At 37.9% G+C, this 18025-nt stretch overlaps 1 protein-coding gene across 5 annotated transcripts in view; it reads left to right on the top strand.

Annotated features, from left to right (window-relative positions):
- ANKRD44 (ankyrin repeat domain 44) overlaps positions 1-18025 on the top strand; it is a 328505-nt gene that overhangs the window by 211903 nt on the left and 98577 nt on the right. For 3 of the 5 annotated variants that reach the window (XM_049712125.1, XM_049712128.1, XM_049712127.1), the window contains exons 10-12: positions 6608-6722; positions 15664-15746; positions 16884-17001. In XM_049712125.1, the coding sequence (XP_049568082.1) occupies positions 6608-6722; positions 15664-15746; positions 16884-17001 (316 nt within the window). The remainder of the gene's footprint in view (positions 1-6607; positions 6723-15663; positions 15747-16883; positions 17002-18025) is intronic. The other 2 variants (XM_049712129.1, XM_049712126.1) reach the window with 1 other exon arrangement.

Raw genomic sequence — 18025 nt, 5'->3', positions numbered from 1 at the left:
TCTGTAATGGCTTATATGAGAAAAGAATCTAAAATAAAGAGTATGTATATGTAGAACTGATTCATTTTGCTGTACACCTGAAACTAACACAATATAGTAAATCAACTATACTCCAATAAAATTTTTTAAAAAGATATGTAATTTGCATTCCAAGCAAATGAAGACGGAAAGGCTTCAGGAGTGACTATAAGATAGAAATTCATTCATCTAGAGGTCCTACTTTAATATAAAACATATTTCTAAATAACAAATATTCTCTTTTATTTTTCTACTAAGTTATGATGTTTTCTAGAAGTATATCTTAAACGACCAAGATAATTACCCATATTTTTACAGTTTTAAATTGACTTATGAAATGACAGTAACAACAGGAAACTTTATCAGCTCAGACCCTCTGTTCCATCGTTTCCAGTATTTTTCACTCTTCTCTTTTCCTATCCAATTTTTGGCATATTTGAGGCTGGTAAACATGGAGCCCCTACTCTTGGCTGGGAAGGACATGAGCAATGTAGTGTTTGAAAGACTTCTTTGAAGTCTGGGGATCTGTCTCCCACAGTTCCCCGCATCAGCTCCGTGGGTGGACCTTTCAGGCTGACCACTGTGGGCAGCTCTCACATGGATACATGTACCCTGGATTGCTCTGAGGTATCCATGGAGACCAGGTGGCTGCCTTTCCCCAAGGCATAAAAATGATCTAAATTGGATACTTCTAAATTTAGGTTACTGTGAACTAGTTCTTGAGTCCCTAGAAGTTTTTAATAACTAATTTTATTTTAATTTTTCTTGATTATAAAATTAGTACATGCTCACTGTAGAATAAAATTATTAAAGAGATTCCCCCATGACCCCCATCAATGTGTCTCCGTAACCCCACCCCAAGAATTTCTATTGACAGTTTGGTGAAACTTCCAGATTTTTCTGTATTTAAGAATGTATATATAAAGATACATAATTATTACTTTTACAGAAATGATTGTAGTCCATTTATTTGAACAACTGATTTTAAAAATCACTACTGTGCCACAGACACAAAGATATGAGGAAAGATCAGCATTTGTATTCAAGTGGCCATTTATATTTCTCTGTGACAAAGTTAAAAAGGGATTACCTTTTTGTAAACAGCTATTAAGTTGCAAACTCCAAATGTGCACATTTATTGGCAGCAGCTAAACTCTACCTGCCAAAGTCTTGGCTGCAGAGTGAAGCATCTTAAATCCTGTGTAAACATATGTACTAATTGGAGTTTGTTTTTTTTTCTTAACATCTTCCCCTTCTACAAAGCTCACACATATTTGTAATTATTTCACTTTTTAGGAGAGATTCTCGTTCATTAACTCTGTTGTGCCAGTACACCTGGCTAGAAAATATATTGTTTGTTGGAAATAAATCTTAGGGAGTTGGTGGTCATAGTTAGGATTCATTAGAATGAAGGACCATACAGATATTATTGTGAAGATGTTATAATGGTCATATTATAAGAAATAGTGTCTTGGCCTGGAAGTTAATGCTTTTTCCTCAGATCTGAAAAGACTCTCAATGGCTTCCTTTTGGTACTCAAGTATACCTCTGATGGGTGTGCAAATGGGCACAGCCTTTCTCAAAAGCAATTTGCCAGTGTCCATCAAGAGCCTTAAAAACATTCATACTTGTGATCTAGTAGTTCTACTCGTAAAAATATTGCTGAAGGAGATCGTCTGAAATGGTGGATAAAGATTATGTATAATTATGTTCGTTCCTGTGTTTTTCCTAATGGCAAAATTTGGGCATAGCCTAAATGCCTAGTAATTGGGGACTTGTTGAGTGAATTCTCTAAATACTGATATCATGTAGTCATTTACAGTTGTGTTAATGAAACTAATTAATGACGTGGGAAGTGTTTGTGATATAATATTAAGGGGGAGATGGGGATACAAAACTCTTTCTACCCTATGATCTCAACCATGGGAAATGTCTTCACACACAAATGCACACACACATACAAACAACTGGAAGAATATATCCAGAGTATTAATACTGATTATCTTGGATAATCAGTGAATTTATAGATGACTTCTGTTTTCTTCTTTGTATTTTACTGCATCTTCTAAATTTTCTACAGTGAGAAAATTACTTTCTCAGTAATAAATATTATTTAAAGTAAATGCTTAATATCTTTTTAGATTGATCTAAGCCATTTATATAATATTTGCATTTCTCAGGATTTTGTATTTCTTATTCTGGAATATATAAATGTGTATGTGTAGTTTAGATATATAAACTAAACATTATAGTATTAGTATCTTAAAATTATGTATTTTAGTTTTAAAATATCAGCTTACTTTAGTCCAATATAATTGATGATGGGAGTAAAGCTTAAGATTTGACCTATTCTAAAGTACCTGATATCTAAGAGCATGAGCTGACAATTCAATAACTTAACTGCTTTCCATAATGATGCAGAGATTTGTTTATGAACAGGATAGTCAGGAAATAAAACCTTAGAATAATTTATATTCAGTGCCCCAATATCCTAGGTGCTTTCTTTTATTAAAAGCATAAGTGTGTGTGGGCTTACATAAGCAAGAGTACACACTATGTGATTTTTCTCCTTGGTGTGCTTCCCTGTCCTTTACTCCCTCCCCTTTTCCTACTTTCTTCAGGCCCTTCCTTTTTGACTGGGATGTAATTCATATACTATAAAAGTCACCATTTTAAAGTGTACAGTTCAGTGGATTTCAGTATTTTCACAAGGCTTTACAACCATCACCATTATGTAATTCCAGAACATTTTCATCACACCCCTTCAAAATCTTTATCCCAGTTAGCAGTCACTCCCCATTCCTCCCTCTCCTTGATTTCTCCTTATTTCATGATTTTCAAGGACTCTTAAACTACTTGGAAGCTTACCCAATTATCACTAATGCATGTAGCAAATATTTTCACATATGTCAGTTTCCTTATTGCTAGGATATGGGGAAAGCCTTTTTAACTACAATGCAAAATCTAAATACAATAAAAGACATAAATTACGAAAAAGAATTTTTTTCAGGGTAGAACACCAAAGACAAATGAAAATCTAGGCCAAAAATATTTGCAACATGTATTACTGATAAATGGGCAATCTCCCAAATATTTTAAGAACCTTTAAAAATTAAGGAATAAAATCTCTCTCTCTCTCTCTCTCTCTCTCTCTCTCTCTCTCTCTCTCTCACACACACACACACACACACACACACACACACACACACACACACTCTTAGAAAAATGGGCAGAAGTCATGAAAAAATGGTTCATAGAAAAAGGTAAACAAATGGCCCTTTAATATATTAAAAGATTCTCAACTTCCTTAACAAGAGAAATGAAAAGACTACAGTGAGATACCAGTTCTCACTCATTACGTGGTATATTTTCAAAAGCCTGACAAGGCTGGGGAGGAGAAAAGGCACTCTCATACATTGCTTGTGTGAGTGCAAAATTGCACAGCACCTAAAGAGGGAAACGTGGCAAAATCTAACAAAACCACATACTCATTTCTGTGACCTAGAAATCCCCTTTCTAGGAATTTATTCTGAAGATAGACCCAACAAATACAAAACACTTGCAGAATGAGGTTATTCACTACAACATTCCTGATATTAGCGAAATGATTTTTACCACCTAAATGCTCAACCATACCCGACTGGTGTACTTAACTAATACATCCATGCAATGAAAAATAATTAAGCTGTACAAAAATGAGGAAGATTTCCAAGAAGGGATCTCTAGGAGTGAATTCGAGGGTATGTTGTTAAGTGAAAAACAACAAAAGAAGCATGGTGTAAAAGATTCTATTGTGCTTGTTTTTGCAAAGAGAAACACAGAAAGCATAAACCAAAACTAAAGAAAGTGATTAATTACTATAGGAAGTGGTTGAGGGTGAAGTGAAAGGGATAGAAATGAGAGTGGGACTTTTTAAAAGTGTAGAATTTTTGACTTTTGACACGTGTGTTACATATTAATAAAATAAAATTAAATCAAAGCTGGTAAACATTTTGAAAACAAAATCCAATGAACCTGTGTATCAAATTGATAATATAAGCACACAGAATAAAGAATTCAGATAACTTTTGAACGAAGTACTCGCTGTATATGCTAAAATCATTATAGGAAACTTTGTTGGGAAATAGAGTATTTGCACAGTCTGGAAGTATCGCCCACAAATTCCTTGTTAATTACAAAAGGGGAAAAGACATTTGTACAGTGGAGAGTGCTGGCCGGCATCTCTTGTATTTCTTATTCTGGAAGACATAAATGTGTATGTATAGTTCAGATATACAAACTAAACATTATAGTATTAGTAGCTTAAAATTATGTATTTTAGTTTTAAAATATCAGCTTACTGATATTTTCTTACTGATAATCAAGCCTTTTTTTTTTATTGTGGTACAAAAACTTTACCATTTAAACTACGTTTAAGTGGCACTAGTAAGTACATTCACATTGTTGTGCAGCCATCAACACTACCCACCTCCAGAACTTACTTTTTCATGTTCCCAAACTGACACTCTGCACCTATTGCAAGTAATCAAAAGTTGCATCACCCAGTAATGGAAAAACTTGACCTTATGTATGTGCTGTGGAGATGTGATGGGAAGTGCAATTCAACTCTGGGGTATTCTTGCCAAAATGTTTAGCCTGAATCTAGTAATGAGGAAATAATCAGACAATTCCAGAATGCAGTATATCCTACATGACTCCTGGCATGGTCTCCAAAAATATCAATGACATGGGAGATAAATATATAAATACATAAAAGGCAGGAGGATTGTTTTAGATGAAAGGAAACTAAAGAGACATGACAACCAAATGCTATCCGAATCGTTGACTGGATCCTGGATTTAAAAAAAAACAGTTATAAAGCACATTTGGGGGAATAATTGGAGAAATTGGAATATGCACTTATATTATGTAAAATTATGGTATCAGTGTTATATTTCTTGGATATGATGATGAAATTATGGTTGTGCGGGAGACTGTCTTTGTTCTTAGGGGTGAAATGTCATGATGTCTGACTTATTTCTAAATGGTTCTTCAAATGAATGAATAGACTACTTATCTTTCATTATATATTATATATAACTTTTCATATATATATGAAAAGTTGAGGGAAAGAAAGAAATGTAGTAAAATAAAAATTGGGGAAAAAGAAGGCAAAATAAAATAAGATGTTTACTGTGTTACTAAAGTGATGGTTAATGTTATAGTTTTAATAAATGCAGATTTTTCAGTTTATGGTTGATGCTTTTACTCATCAGCATTTAGATAATCAAACTACATAAAATCTTTTCCTGAACACTCTATTCCTTCTGGTTCTTATGTTTTAGCATAAGGTTTATTTACATAGGTCTTTAATTAAGCAAGTAAAACTAAAATTGAATGTGTCTTCAGAGTTACATTTTGTGGAATTTGATTACATTATTTATTCAGAGGGAATCTAGTTGTAAGATTTTAGAACCTTAAATAAGACAATGTGAAAAGGTTTTTTTTGTTGTTGTGTTTTTTAATTTTTTGTGTGTGGAAAGGTCTTTTAAAAGCATTTCTTTTTGTTGTTGTTGTTGCATGCATCTTTTTTTTTAGTAGATCTTTATGGGAGTATAATAGCTTCACAATACCGTGTTAGTTTCTGTTGCACAGCAAAGCAAATCAGCCATATGCATACGCATGTCCCCATATCCCCTCCCTCTTGAGCCTCCCTCCCACCCTGCCTATCCCACCCCTCTAGGTGGTCACAAAGCACGAAGCTGATCTCCCTGTGCTATGCAGCTGCTTCCCATCAGCCAACTATTTTACATTTGGTAGTGTATATATGTCGATGCTACTCTCACTTAGCCCTCCCACCCCATGTCATCAAGTCCATTCTCTATGTCTACCTCTTTATTCCTGCCCTGCAACTAGGTTCATCAGTACCATTTTTTTTTTTTTAGATTCCATGTATATGTGTTAGCATACGGTATTTGTTTTTCTCTTTCTGACTTACTTCACTCTGTATGACAGACTCTAGGTCCATCCACCTCACTACAAATAATTCAATTCGTTTCTTTTTATGGCTGAGTAATATTCCATTGTCTATACGTGCCACATCTTCTTTATCCATTCATCTGTCGATGGACATTTAGGTTAGTTCCATGTCCTGGCTATTGTAAACAGTGCTGCAATGAACATTGTGGTGCATGTCTCTTTTTGAATTATGATTTTCTCAGGGTATATTCCCAGTAGTGGGATCGCTGGGTCATATGGTAGTTCTATTTTTAGTTTTTTAAGGAACCTCCATACTATTTTCCAGAGTGGTTGTATCAATTTACATTCCCTCCAACAGTGTAGGAGAGGGTTCCCTTTTCACCACACCCTTTCTAGCGTTTATTGTTTCTAGCTAAAAGCATTTCTCATAGACTTCCCTCCATGCATATTTAATAATACTACTACCTCAGATGGTAACTTGTCCCCTTAAAAAGCATTCTTGTCCTTGAGAGCAGAGATGCACAGAGTAGAAACGAAACCAACACTTGGTAACGTGAGTGACTAGCATAAAATGTAGTATCTGCGTCAACCTGAATCCTTATGTAATTCTGTATTAAAACGTCTTTTTCAGGAGGTGAAATTGACTGTGTGGATAAGGATGGCAACACTCCTCTCCATGTGGCTGCAAGATACGGTCATGAACTTTTGATTAACACCTTAATAACCAGTGGAGCTGACACAGCCAAGTAGGTTACTGCAAAAATATGGTGGAATAATTTCCACATGTGGGAATACTGCCAAAGGGATTCTGCCATGCCGTAGATAGTTCCCATTTATCCAGATTAAGTAGATCTTCACCATTGTGCTAAACACAGATTAAATTTGAACTAAATTTAGTGACTTTTAATGACAGTTGCCAGGAAGAACCAGTTTTATTTTTCAGCTGTATCAGAAAGAGGCCTATTTCAGTGGTTTTAATTAAGGAAACTTGGACTTTGTTCCTAACTCTGCTTTCTAATATTCTTCTGTTTTTTCCAATGTGCAGTGTTAGTTAAACAGGAAAAATAAAGCATAATTGGGCAAACTCAGAATTTATTCAGGGTGCTGTTTTGCATGTATTAATGACCCATATTAATGATACGCTTATACGGTGCAATTGAGTAAATCTGCCACACCGGGAAGGGGGGACCTGGCTTCATTTTGTACTTTAATTCAACAAGAATATATAACGCATCTATATGAGTCTGTTGCAATGTTAGGTGCTGTGGGAAATTTCAGAAGTAAGTTAACTGGTTGGTACCTTCCAGGAGCTCATAATTTTGTTGGAGGCCCAAGGCCCACTTAAGACAAAGAACCATGCAAGATAGTATTTAATAAAGTTCAAAATGAAACAGGATTTTAATGGCAAAATGTTTGATGTAGACAGGAAGGATAGAGCTCAAAGGTGGCCACAGTTGTCAAGGAAAAGGTGAATTTTAGGTAGGCTTTGAAGGATAAGAATTATGTGAGTAGAGCAGAGAGTGGCAGACATCCCAAGCAGGGAGGCAAGCAGGAACAGACCCAGCTCCGGGAGGAGCTTGGCCTGGCAGCCCTGTTATATCAGTGCGGGGGACCCAGGCTTTCTTGGGCACTAGCTGGGCTCCAGTCCAAGCTGCCTCACTTGTGAGCTGTGTGACCTTGAGCCTGTTGCTCAATCTGTCTGTGCTTTGGTTTCCTCTTTTGAAAAATGGGAGTAATAATAGTACCTACCATAGGTTTGTTATTGAAGATTAAAGGACTTAATCACCATTAAAACTCTCTGGTATATGTTAAGATCCGTGTGAGTATGAGTTATGTAAATACATCTGCTTAGGTTATTCAATAAGATAATCCACGTTGAAAGCTCTTTGAACAGTGCCTGGCACATAGTAAGCTATCAATAAATGCTAACTATGGTTTTACTACTTCATAATAGGCAGGAGAACCAAATTAAAGAGGGCCTTAAATGCTTAAATAGTTTGGCCTTATTATAGAGACTGGGGGTAGCAATAACTGAATCTTTAGGAAAGGCAAAATATGAGGGCAGTATTACATTAGGAATTCTAATTTATTTTGTCAAGGGTTGTGCAACAGAATTGAAAATCTTGGTGGAGAATGAGCCAAAGTTTAAATGGTCCAGGGAGGGCGTGGTGGGTTCCACTGGCCCTCGGGGCTCCCAGTCCAGTGGTGGAGATACGATCAAGGGCAAATGTGACTGCAGCATCATGAGATGTGTTATGATGGAGGTTTGGATAGGGCAACACTGACTATCTCTAGGTTCTGCAGAAGAGGTGACATTTCATCAAGAAGGATGGATAGGAGTTTGCCAGCTGGACAGAATTGTGTGAGATAAAAAAGATAGAAGGGGAAGCAAAGAAGGACATTCCAGGAAGAGGGAACAGTATTTACAAAGGCACAAACATGTGAATATGTTGAAAGCAGATTCCCAAGGCCGGGTTATCTGACATGTTAGGGGGAGTGGAAAGAAATGAGGTGGAAAGATAGGAAGAACCACATTTCAGAGGACCTCGAATGTCTTGCTAAGGAGTTAGATTGCATTCTGAGGCATTCGGAAGCTGTTAAAGAATTATAAGTGGGTGTAGGGTAGGTTGTGTCTAATGCTCCCGTTTGTGTGTAAGAAAGATCGCTCTCATAGCAGTCCAGACAGATTGGAGGTGGTCCAGGCTAGAAACACTTTGCAGCCTCTTGCAAATGTCCAGAGAAGAAAAGATGAGGGCTTGGGCTAAGGACAAGACTGAGGGTGGACAGAGGGGAGGGGGCATACTGACAAAGAGCAAGAACAGTGGGTTGTCTCAGAAGAGAAAGGAATCTGCTTCAAGCCAATGGACCTTTTTGACTGGGAGGTTGCAAATCAAAAGAAGCAGTTCGGGACCTCCCTGGTGGTCCAGTGGTTAAGACTTTGCCTTCCAATGCGGGGGGCACGGGTTCGATCCCTGGTCGGGGAGCTAAGATCCCACATGGCTCGTGGCCACAAACCCAAAACATAAAACAGAAGCAGTATTGTAACAAATTCAGTAAAGACTTTAAAAATGGTCCACATTAAAAAAGAAAACAAAAAACCTTGAAAAAAAAGAAGCAGCTCAGTTTCCTGGAAAGAGCCGTGTACTAGGATTCAGGAGGCTTTCACCAGATTCTAGAGTTCCCAAGCAGGCCATGGCTACCCAAAGCCAGAGATTTTAAACCCTCAGTGTCAGTTAAGCAGAAATAAAATATTAGGCACAAACCAGCTTCACCTATGGTATGTTAATATTTTCAGTGATGTTTTTCTTTCAACTCTGGGTTATTTGGGGAGTTTTAGCCAAAGAACCACGAATTTATGATTTTCTTTCAGATTTGAACTCGTTTGAGGGATAGAGATCAACTGGGCCCAATACTTACATAAAATGTCTGAAAAAACACATTTAACTCAATAAACACAAAGTCTGTTTCCTCGTAATTATTTTCCCTTCAATTTATGTGACTACAAACTTTGTGGCAAAAATGCCTTAGGGATGACATTGTTGTTCAAGTAGCCTTTCCTTCCATTGACGATGCTGTGTCCTGGGGACAATGACAAGGGAAACATTGTCCCAGACTCAAAGAGCCACATACATATGCTTTCTTCTGTCACAGCGTTATCTGGGGTTAAGGCATGCTCCCTTCAGTAACAGTGGTTCCTTAAAGCGGCAATTGTGTGTGTGTGTGTCTGAGTGTGTATAGTGTGTGGAAAGGGAAGTCATCTAAGGAAAAAATATCCAAGTGAAGGGGAGGAGAGTTGGAGAAGATTAAGTTTGCTAGACTCCCCAGAAAGTCACTGTTTTCTGGGCTCCTTGTAGATTTATGTAGGGGAGCTCCTTAAAGAGGAGAAAAGCAGGCCTTTCCTTCTGTAAATAAGTGAACAAAGAGCATTTATGAAAATAACCCATTTTCATTCATAAACAATATGGCCAATGTATTTTTAAAGATCTCTTTATGACAAGTTTTATGGTCATTACTTTCTGATGAACTTATTTGCATCTTATTCTCAGGCCTTGATTGAATGTTCTTTGTTATTCTTTTTGCTTCTCTGAACTTTAAGTCAGAGAAGTTTCTGCAGCGTGACTCAGTGCTTACGCAACTTCACGTGGTATCGGAGCCATTGGGTTTTTTCTTCTTTAACTTTGTTAGGTTTGGGGTGCTTGTCTCTAGGATTTTAATTTGTCTTCCATCTTACCAATTATGCTCTCACTGCTTTTTCTGCCTCAATTGCAGCAGAATTAGCAGTATTGTAGTTTTACAGGTAACTGGTTCTGACATTCTTATATTCGCTAGATATCTGTTGATAGCTTGTTAAGTGTCACCCACTGTGTCAAGTTCTGGGGTCACAGAGCTCCCTGCCAAGGAATTGATAGCCTACGGAGGTGGGGGAAAGAAGTAAACAGGCAATGACAATCACACGTGCTAAGTGTGATGCCAGAACAGTCGCCAGGTGCCCCTGGGATCCAGGAAAACATATCTGGGAGATAGCAGGGCCAGCAAAGCTTCCAGGAAGAGGGATGTTAACTTGTAGGACAAGTAGTGATTAGTTACGTCATTGAAAGTCTTTCAGATCCCAAGCATCAACTTAGATTATTTTTATTATAATGTTTGAATATGTATAAATATAAGACTAGATAGAAACTCCTTAGGCTTTTGACTCTAATATAGCAATAAATCAAAAAAAATTACAAAATACATGCAAACAGAAACCACCAATGTTCACATTAACTGCACGGGACAACAATAGTAACAAACACTCATGAGTGCTTACCTATGCTACGCCCCACTCTGAGAGGTTACATTTAACTGTCACAACAACCCCATGGGGTAAGGGCTATGATTATGCCCATCTTACAGGTGAAGCAAAGGAGGCACAGAGAGGTTCAGTTACCTACCTGAGGTCATAGAACTAGTGGGCAGAAATGGGGCTCCATCCTCGGCTGTCTGGATCCTGGGCAGGAGGCTTGCTGCCCTTCTTTGTAGTGGATGATGTGCTATTTCACATTTTGCATGGGATTATGGTCCTGGTGGCTAAGGTGCTGAGTCTTTAGGATCCAGTACACACCACGGGAGTGGAGGTTTTGCAGTGACTTACAGTGGTGGGCAGTGGACCCGTCACATGGCGCAGAGATCTTTACTCAGACTCCTGCCAAGTTCCGCGCATCCAGGAGGCTCAGTGTGCTACATTATCATTGGCCCTCCCTAGACTCAGACATTTCATTTTCTATTAAGTCCACCTTCTTTTCTCATTAGCCCCTGGCAATTAAAGTCGGACTACCAGCACAGCTGTGATCCTAAGTGCAAATGTGGGCGCTGAAATTTGACAGAGGTGTGTGATGATATGGTGGTCCTTCAGATGAGCTGAAATATGCTTTGATGCCGGCTGTTTTAGATTACCATCAAAAGGAAAAGACAATTTAAAAATTGCCACAGAGGGCTTCCCTGGTGGCGCAGTGGTTGAGAGTCCGCCTGCCGATGCAGGGGACACGGGTTCGTGCCCCGGTCCGCGAAGATCCCACATGCCACGGAGCGGCTGGGCCTGTGAGCCATGGCCGCTGAGCCTGTGCATCCGGAGCCTGTGCTCTGCAACGGGAGAGGCCACAACAGTGAGAGGCCTGCATACCGCAAAAAAAAAAAAAATTGCCACAGAGACCTCATAAAAGCCCTAAGATATTTCCAGCAACCCTCAGAGATGCACTGACTAGTTTGAGAAACACTGGGAGAAGCAGGAGAGAATGGGAAGAGTTTCAGGGGGGCCCTGCATGTGAAAACCTAGGGCTGGGCAGAGCCTGGCTCTTCCAGGAGGAATGAACAGAAGGTCACAGAGATTAAGCAACAGTCAGATCCAGAAAGGGCCTTGTAAGCCACGTTAGAGTGTTTGGACTTGATACAGAAGGAACCACTGAAAATGTCTGTAGGTCGTAAACAGCAAGGACCAGGCCTCATTGTTGTCAGTTATCCCAAGTGCCTATAACTTAAGGGTGTGTGATAAATACTTGGAATGGCATAGATAAAATTAATAAGAAGTTTGTTTTAGGGTTTGGTGTGATCAGTTGAGTAAGAATCATAAAATCATTTGATGATCGAAAATCATCAAATTTTTTGTCTCGCCCACTTGGTGGGCAAAACTAAACCAATCCCACCTTCCCTGGGAGAGTTGAGAGATAAGTATTGTAAAGCATTTTGAAATATATAGAGAGAACAGAAATGCTAGTTGATCACACTTCATTCTTGGGTTTTAAGGAGTCACACACCTGATTTTAAGGAAGTACAACCTGATTACCACTTCAAAACTCACAGACTGCTGGTTATCCAACTAAGCTAATAATAATTGCAAGGGCAAAAATACCACTAACATGTATGGTGAAGGCTTAACCGTGGGTCACATGTTCTATTTAGCACTTTATGCACATTATCTCAATTAGTCCTTACAATTGTTCTATAAGATTGACACTGTTATTATCTTTAGTTTCCAGGTGAGGGAACCCTTATGTATTTGCCAAAGATCAAATAGCTAGCACATGGCAAAGCTAGAACTGAAACCCAAAGGTTCTGACCCCATCACCTTAACCACAGTGTTTTTTACCATATGGCCTAAGGGAAGGCTCTAGAAAAGCCTGGATATGGAAAGGGACAGCCATGTCCCCCGATGCCAAGGGGAAAACTTAAAAAAACTGATATTCTAATGGTGCAGAAACCCGTTCCTCACCTCTGATGGCTCTCTACAATTTATTCTGACCTCATTTATTCTGAGATAACTGGGTAGGAGATGCCAGCTAACAGCTAAATTAGAAATAGCTAATACAAACATGTTCCATTAATTTTATGACTGCTCAAATAAATGTAGCAAATTAACTGGAATTGGTCTTCCCTTTCCTGTAATTTATGCATTGTTAAGTTTAGTGTTATCTGACATCTTTATTTCTTGATCTTCCTTGATGTAGACCTGATGAAATCAGAGCGATGCTTCTTATTTGACTGAGACAGCCAAATCCTAAGTTTCCTGCTAAAGGTTTTAAGATCCTTTCTTTATAAGCAGTCTTATTTTATAACAACAAAGGAGAAATTTTATTTTGAAACGCATGAATCATTTCTGAAGTGATTCAGAGATTCTGAATTCTACTTTTACTTTCTTTCCCATCTCGGCCTGATACTTAGTTTTTCTCTTTGAACCAGAGCATCATATTCAAGTTCAAATGCCAATAGTACTTGAGTCTCAATTAATATGTTTCAAAACCTGCATTGAGGTAGTGACTTTTTATTAACTGTGGAATAAAAAATATATATCAAAGAGAATTTTTGTTAGGCCTTTTAGAGTTCTGCCTCCCTTACCTTCTCAGGTTTATAAGTAGCAGCAGAAAAAAATGAAATTATTAGCTAATGTAGAGTGTGACAAATTACCTAAAGACAATGGTGTTAAATGGTAAGGTTGGTTAGAAGTGTTAATAATGAAGTTTATGAAATATGTTATACTGAGGCTGTTAAAATATCTCATACTTTATGTTTTTCTTGATTGTTTTATTAGAGTTTGATACTCTTCTCTAATTCATTTGCTTGTATTATTTAATATAAAGTTGTATATTTTATGTACCTATATAAACTATATCATAAATATTGTGTCTATATATGTGTGTGAGTATGTGTATGTGTATAGAAAATATTAAAATATTTAAAATACTAGAAGTATTTATATTTTTATACATATTAAATATTTGTGTATACATGTATATAAAGAATGAGGAAGACTCAAAGAAATCTTGACAAATCCACTCCTTGTTTTAGGCATGTTCTTACAGGAACTCACAACCATCCTAGAAAATAGTCTATCCATTTTCTTCTTGCAAATGTCCAGAAATATTTAATCAAAGATTTTTGCCTTAACTCCCCCAAACAAATAAAATGGTTAGGTAAAATCCCATTAGCTTAAAGTTCCATTTAGTAAAGAGCTTTTAAAACATGTTATACATCAAAAAAAATTACTGTGTTTCATTGGCATAGGGAGGGAACAGTATAAATAGCAGCAAGAATAATAAGCTTCTCTCCCATCCCCCAATTCTCTCTTCCTTTTCTCGAGCATCAAGGTTGTCACTGATGCGATTGCTTTTCAGAATTTTTTTTTTTTTTTGTAAATGACAAGAGAGGCAATTACAAGCAGTTCTCCTCCCCGTGACACTACCCGGAAGACAGGCAAATTGCATCTCTTGATGGATGCCAGCTATTATATACACTGGGTTGGAAATCTCCATATAGGGAAAGGAAAACGAACAGAGGGAAGACTGAACAAAAACACCAACAAATAAAAAGAAGTTTTCATGCAAAGCGAGAGGCGGTTAATTGCTAGCAGACTCGAATTTTGCAGAACACTGAATACCATGAACTATCTGTGAACATGTATATACTTTCACATACTCACGCACATCATAATAACTTTTGAGATAGCAAATAAAATTCATGTGTCTCAAGCTTAACCAATTCAAATCACATGTAGTTTTTCATTCAGGATAGAATCTGGAAACGGGCCACTTTGTGCTAGGGAAGAAACTTAGATGATTCATGCTGCAGGTGTAAATATAAATAGTCTCATACTCCTTGTGTTATGTGGAGGATTTACAAAATCTGAAATATATTATTTGAATAAAATGAGATGTTATGAGAAGGGATCACTAACACGCTTCGGAGTACACAGGAACCTCCTGATGGTGCTGTTTGATTTGAACTACGATTCAGCTCACGACTTTGACTTTGGGTCCTTGTTTGGGGAGAGGGGATGGGCAGGAGGAGGAAGATTTAATTCTAAGGGAAGATTTAATTCTAAGGCCCAAAGCACTGCCATCAGAAAGCTGCCTGTCTCTCAGGGCGTTGTTCCAGGGACTGTGTTATTGCAGGGGTCAGTCTAAGAAGTGGAGTCTTTCTGTAATGCTGTTAGGGAAAATATGCTAGATTTATGAAATATATGCAAGATAGCTATTAACTATTTTGTGACTGTTATTCTTGTGTGGGTTAACGTGCAAAATAAAAGGCTATTAGGAAGATGAAGTTTCACTTGCCGAAGGTGAATATTTATACATATTAAATATTTGTGTATACATGTATATAAAGAATGAGGAAGAATATGAAGAATGAGTTTTAATTCTCATCCAAAATTTTATTTCCAGTAATACAGCCATTATTGACTCTTAGCAAAGTGCTTGGTACATAATAGGTCAATAATAAATATTTGCTTATCAACTCAAGGAATAGAACAGGTTGCTTTTCAAAGTCAAGGGTTTGTCAGTTTCATGTTTTCTCCACTTAGCATGGTATCTGATGCTTATGAAGTGTTAAACAGATGAATGAATGAGTGAATGAATGGGACAAAATTGCTAAGCTGAAAGAAAAAGAAATTAATTTTAAATGCTTAGAGTCACTGTTTATGTGAAATGTTTTCTTAAAAATATCTATTTCTATTGTTATGGGCTTTTCGTTGTGGTTTAGGTCCAGGATTTTATTATTTTAAGATAGAAATGATTGCCTAATTATTTCAGCCAAGAGTCCCTAAGCAAGGTCTCATGGGTTTAATTTTCATCAGATAACTTATAGAAAGATCATCCCCCTTCTGTGGGTGTCTTGAGATCTGTTAACCGTGAGCTGCTCTGTTTTCTTCCTCCTCAGGTGTGGAGTCCATAGCATGTTCCCCTTACATTTAGCTGCCCTCAATGCTCACTCTGACTGCTGCAGAAAGTTATTGTCATCGGGTAAGTAACTCCATTACCACAGATCAGGCCTAACATGTCCTGTAAATGAGCCGTGTGGCTTCAGGTGTCTGGTCAGCATGAGCGGCTGCCTGTGCTTCATGTCATCCGTGACCCGACGTAGCAGGATGAGTTGTGTCCACAGCTAACTGCATGTGACAGCTCCCAGCGACTCATGGTGTTGAAGCCGTTTGAATGTCAGCATTCCTGCCCCAGAATGAGAGTCTTGTCTGTTTATCAAGTTAAAGCTCGCATGGTCCAGAGTGAGAGGAAGGCAGGGATGGCCATAGCTTACAGGAAGTTTCTCATAAAAGGAGAAAACATCTTTGAGGATTAGATTGGTGGCATAACATTTCATATTGTTCAACAAAGGGAAAAGGCCGAATCCCCTACGTTTTAATGGTAGAAAATGTCAAATTACCATCCCACTCCCTGAGCTCTGAAAAATTGCTGTGGTTGATACCCCTCCAACTAGGTTTCATTTTAATTTTTTTAATGCGGGTCTATTTGGAACCAAGAAATTCTTTCTGGTTTGGAGCTTTGCTAATCTTTCTTATCACTGCTTCTGCCAACCTCCATGTATTTAGAAGTTCCTGGCTTTCAAAGGTGATAGAGGTCTGCAAGGCAAAGATTGCTTAAGAATTCATTCAACAGATATCCCAGAGGGGTTTTTTTGTGTTTTTTTTTTTTCCTTTAAGTTCTTTACTTATGATTGATTCTGCTTTCACTGCTTTTGGCATGTTTAACAATAACCCCTGCATGAAAGCACGTTTCCCAAATCTTAAACCAACTGAAAGCTAATAATACACTTAAGAAAATATCTCTTCTAGCATGCTACGATTACTCCTTTGCCTTCCATGTTTTCTCTATGTGTTCTGTCTGCCTGTCTATTGCCCTACTTATCTCAAACTGGTTTCATAAATTTCTATCCTGGGATTGAAATGTGGGGCTGTAGTTCACCCAGGGCTGAATGTGAAAATAAATTCTTCTTGACTTCACGGTTCTTCCTATAAAATTGCCAAGCTTGAGCAGTTACCGATCGTTTCCATGACAACCTCTTTCTGACTACAGTGGCTTGCGTTCTGGTTTTTCTACTAACTGATTTTTCTGTCTCTGCAATGTTTCTTGTGGTTTAACTAGGACAAAAGTATAGCATAGTATCCTTGTTTAGTAATGAGCACGTGCTGTCTGCAGGCTTTGAAATAGACACCCCAGATAAATTTGGAAGAACGTGCCTTCACGCTGCTGCTGCAGGAGGGTGAGTAGTTAACAATTTTAGTTGTTATCTTATGAACGAATTACTAATTCATCTTAACTGACTTAAGTTGTCTGTGGATCAAAGGCAACTTCTTTAGTAAAACGGGTAAGAACTCTTTCTACCAATACCAAATATCACTGTGTTGAATTTCCAGATTACTCGTGTGTTTGTTTTTCCAAAGAAAAAGTGTTAGCCCATCTCATATAGAAAATATTTTTTCTTTTGTTTTCTCTTCTCTCACTCTTTTTTTTTTCTTCTTATTTTAAATTGTAGGTCTTTAGCCTATAGAATATATACTTACTTGGTACCTCTTCCACCAAAAGAAAATAATTTGAGATTTGTTCCTAAGTTTTTCCTCTTTTGTTGCTGGAAGGTGGTTGATGATCAAGGGAATCCAGGGTTGAGTTAATTCATGTTCATTTACAGACATTTTGGTCCTTATTTCAAAACTGATTTTTAAGTCCTTATAATGATTAAATGTGAACAAAGGTCAAGAAACCCAAAGGATAGGCAAAACGTGAATTAATCCTTGCCTTTTTTTTTAAGTTGTAAAGAGAATTTTTCATCAGATACTCTTTTTCATATAAGTGGTTAGATTAAGGCTCTGATCAATATATTGTTGACATATGACCACACATTGGCCAAACATGGTTTCCTTTGGATGTCCTCGTTTGGATAAGGTGTTGGTTCTTAATCAGTTTCCTAGTCTTAAGGAACAGCAGTGCTTCTCCATGTGTCAACTGTATATGACCAAAGGTATTACCTATTTAACAGAGGTGGATTGACTGTGAAGCTTTAGGGCCCTTTATTTGCATGGCTCCCTTCCAAAGTCTTGTATCTAGTTTTTTGGGTTTTTTCCCGGTACTCAGGCCTCTCACTGTTGTGGCCTCTCCCGTTGCGGAGCACAGGCTCCGGACGCGCAGGCTCAGCGGCCATGGCTCACGGGCCCAGCCGCTCTGCGGCATGTGGGATCCTCCCGGACCGGGGCACGAACCCGTGTTCCCTGCATTGGCAGGCGGACTCT

The sequence above is a fragment of the Orcinus orca genome, chromosome 7, assembly GCF_937001465.1.
Source record: "Orcinus orca chromosome 7, mOrcOrc1.1, whole genome shotgun sequence".
In the NCBI taxonomy this organism is placed as follows: domain Eukaryota; kingdom Metazoa; phylum Chordata; class Mammalia; order Artiodactyla; family Delphinidae; genus Orcinus; species Orcinus orca.
Note: the sequence above shows the minus strand (reverse complement) of the source record. Positions and strands in the feature narration are given on the sequence as shown.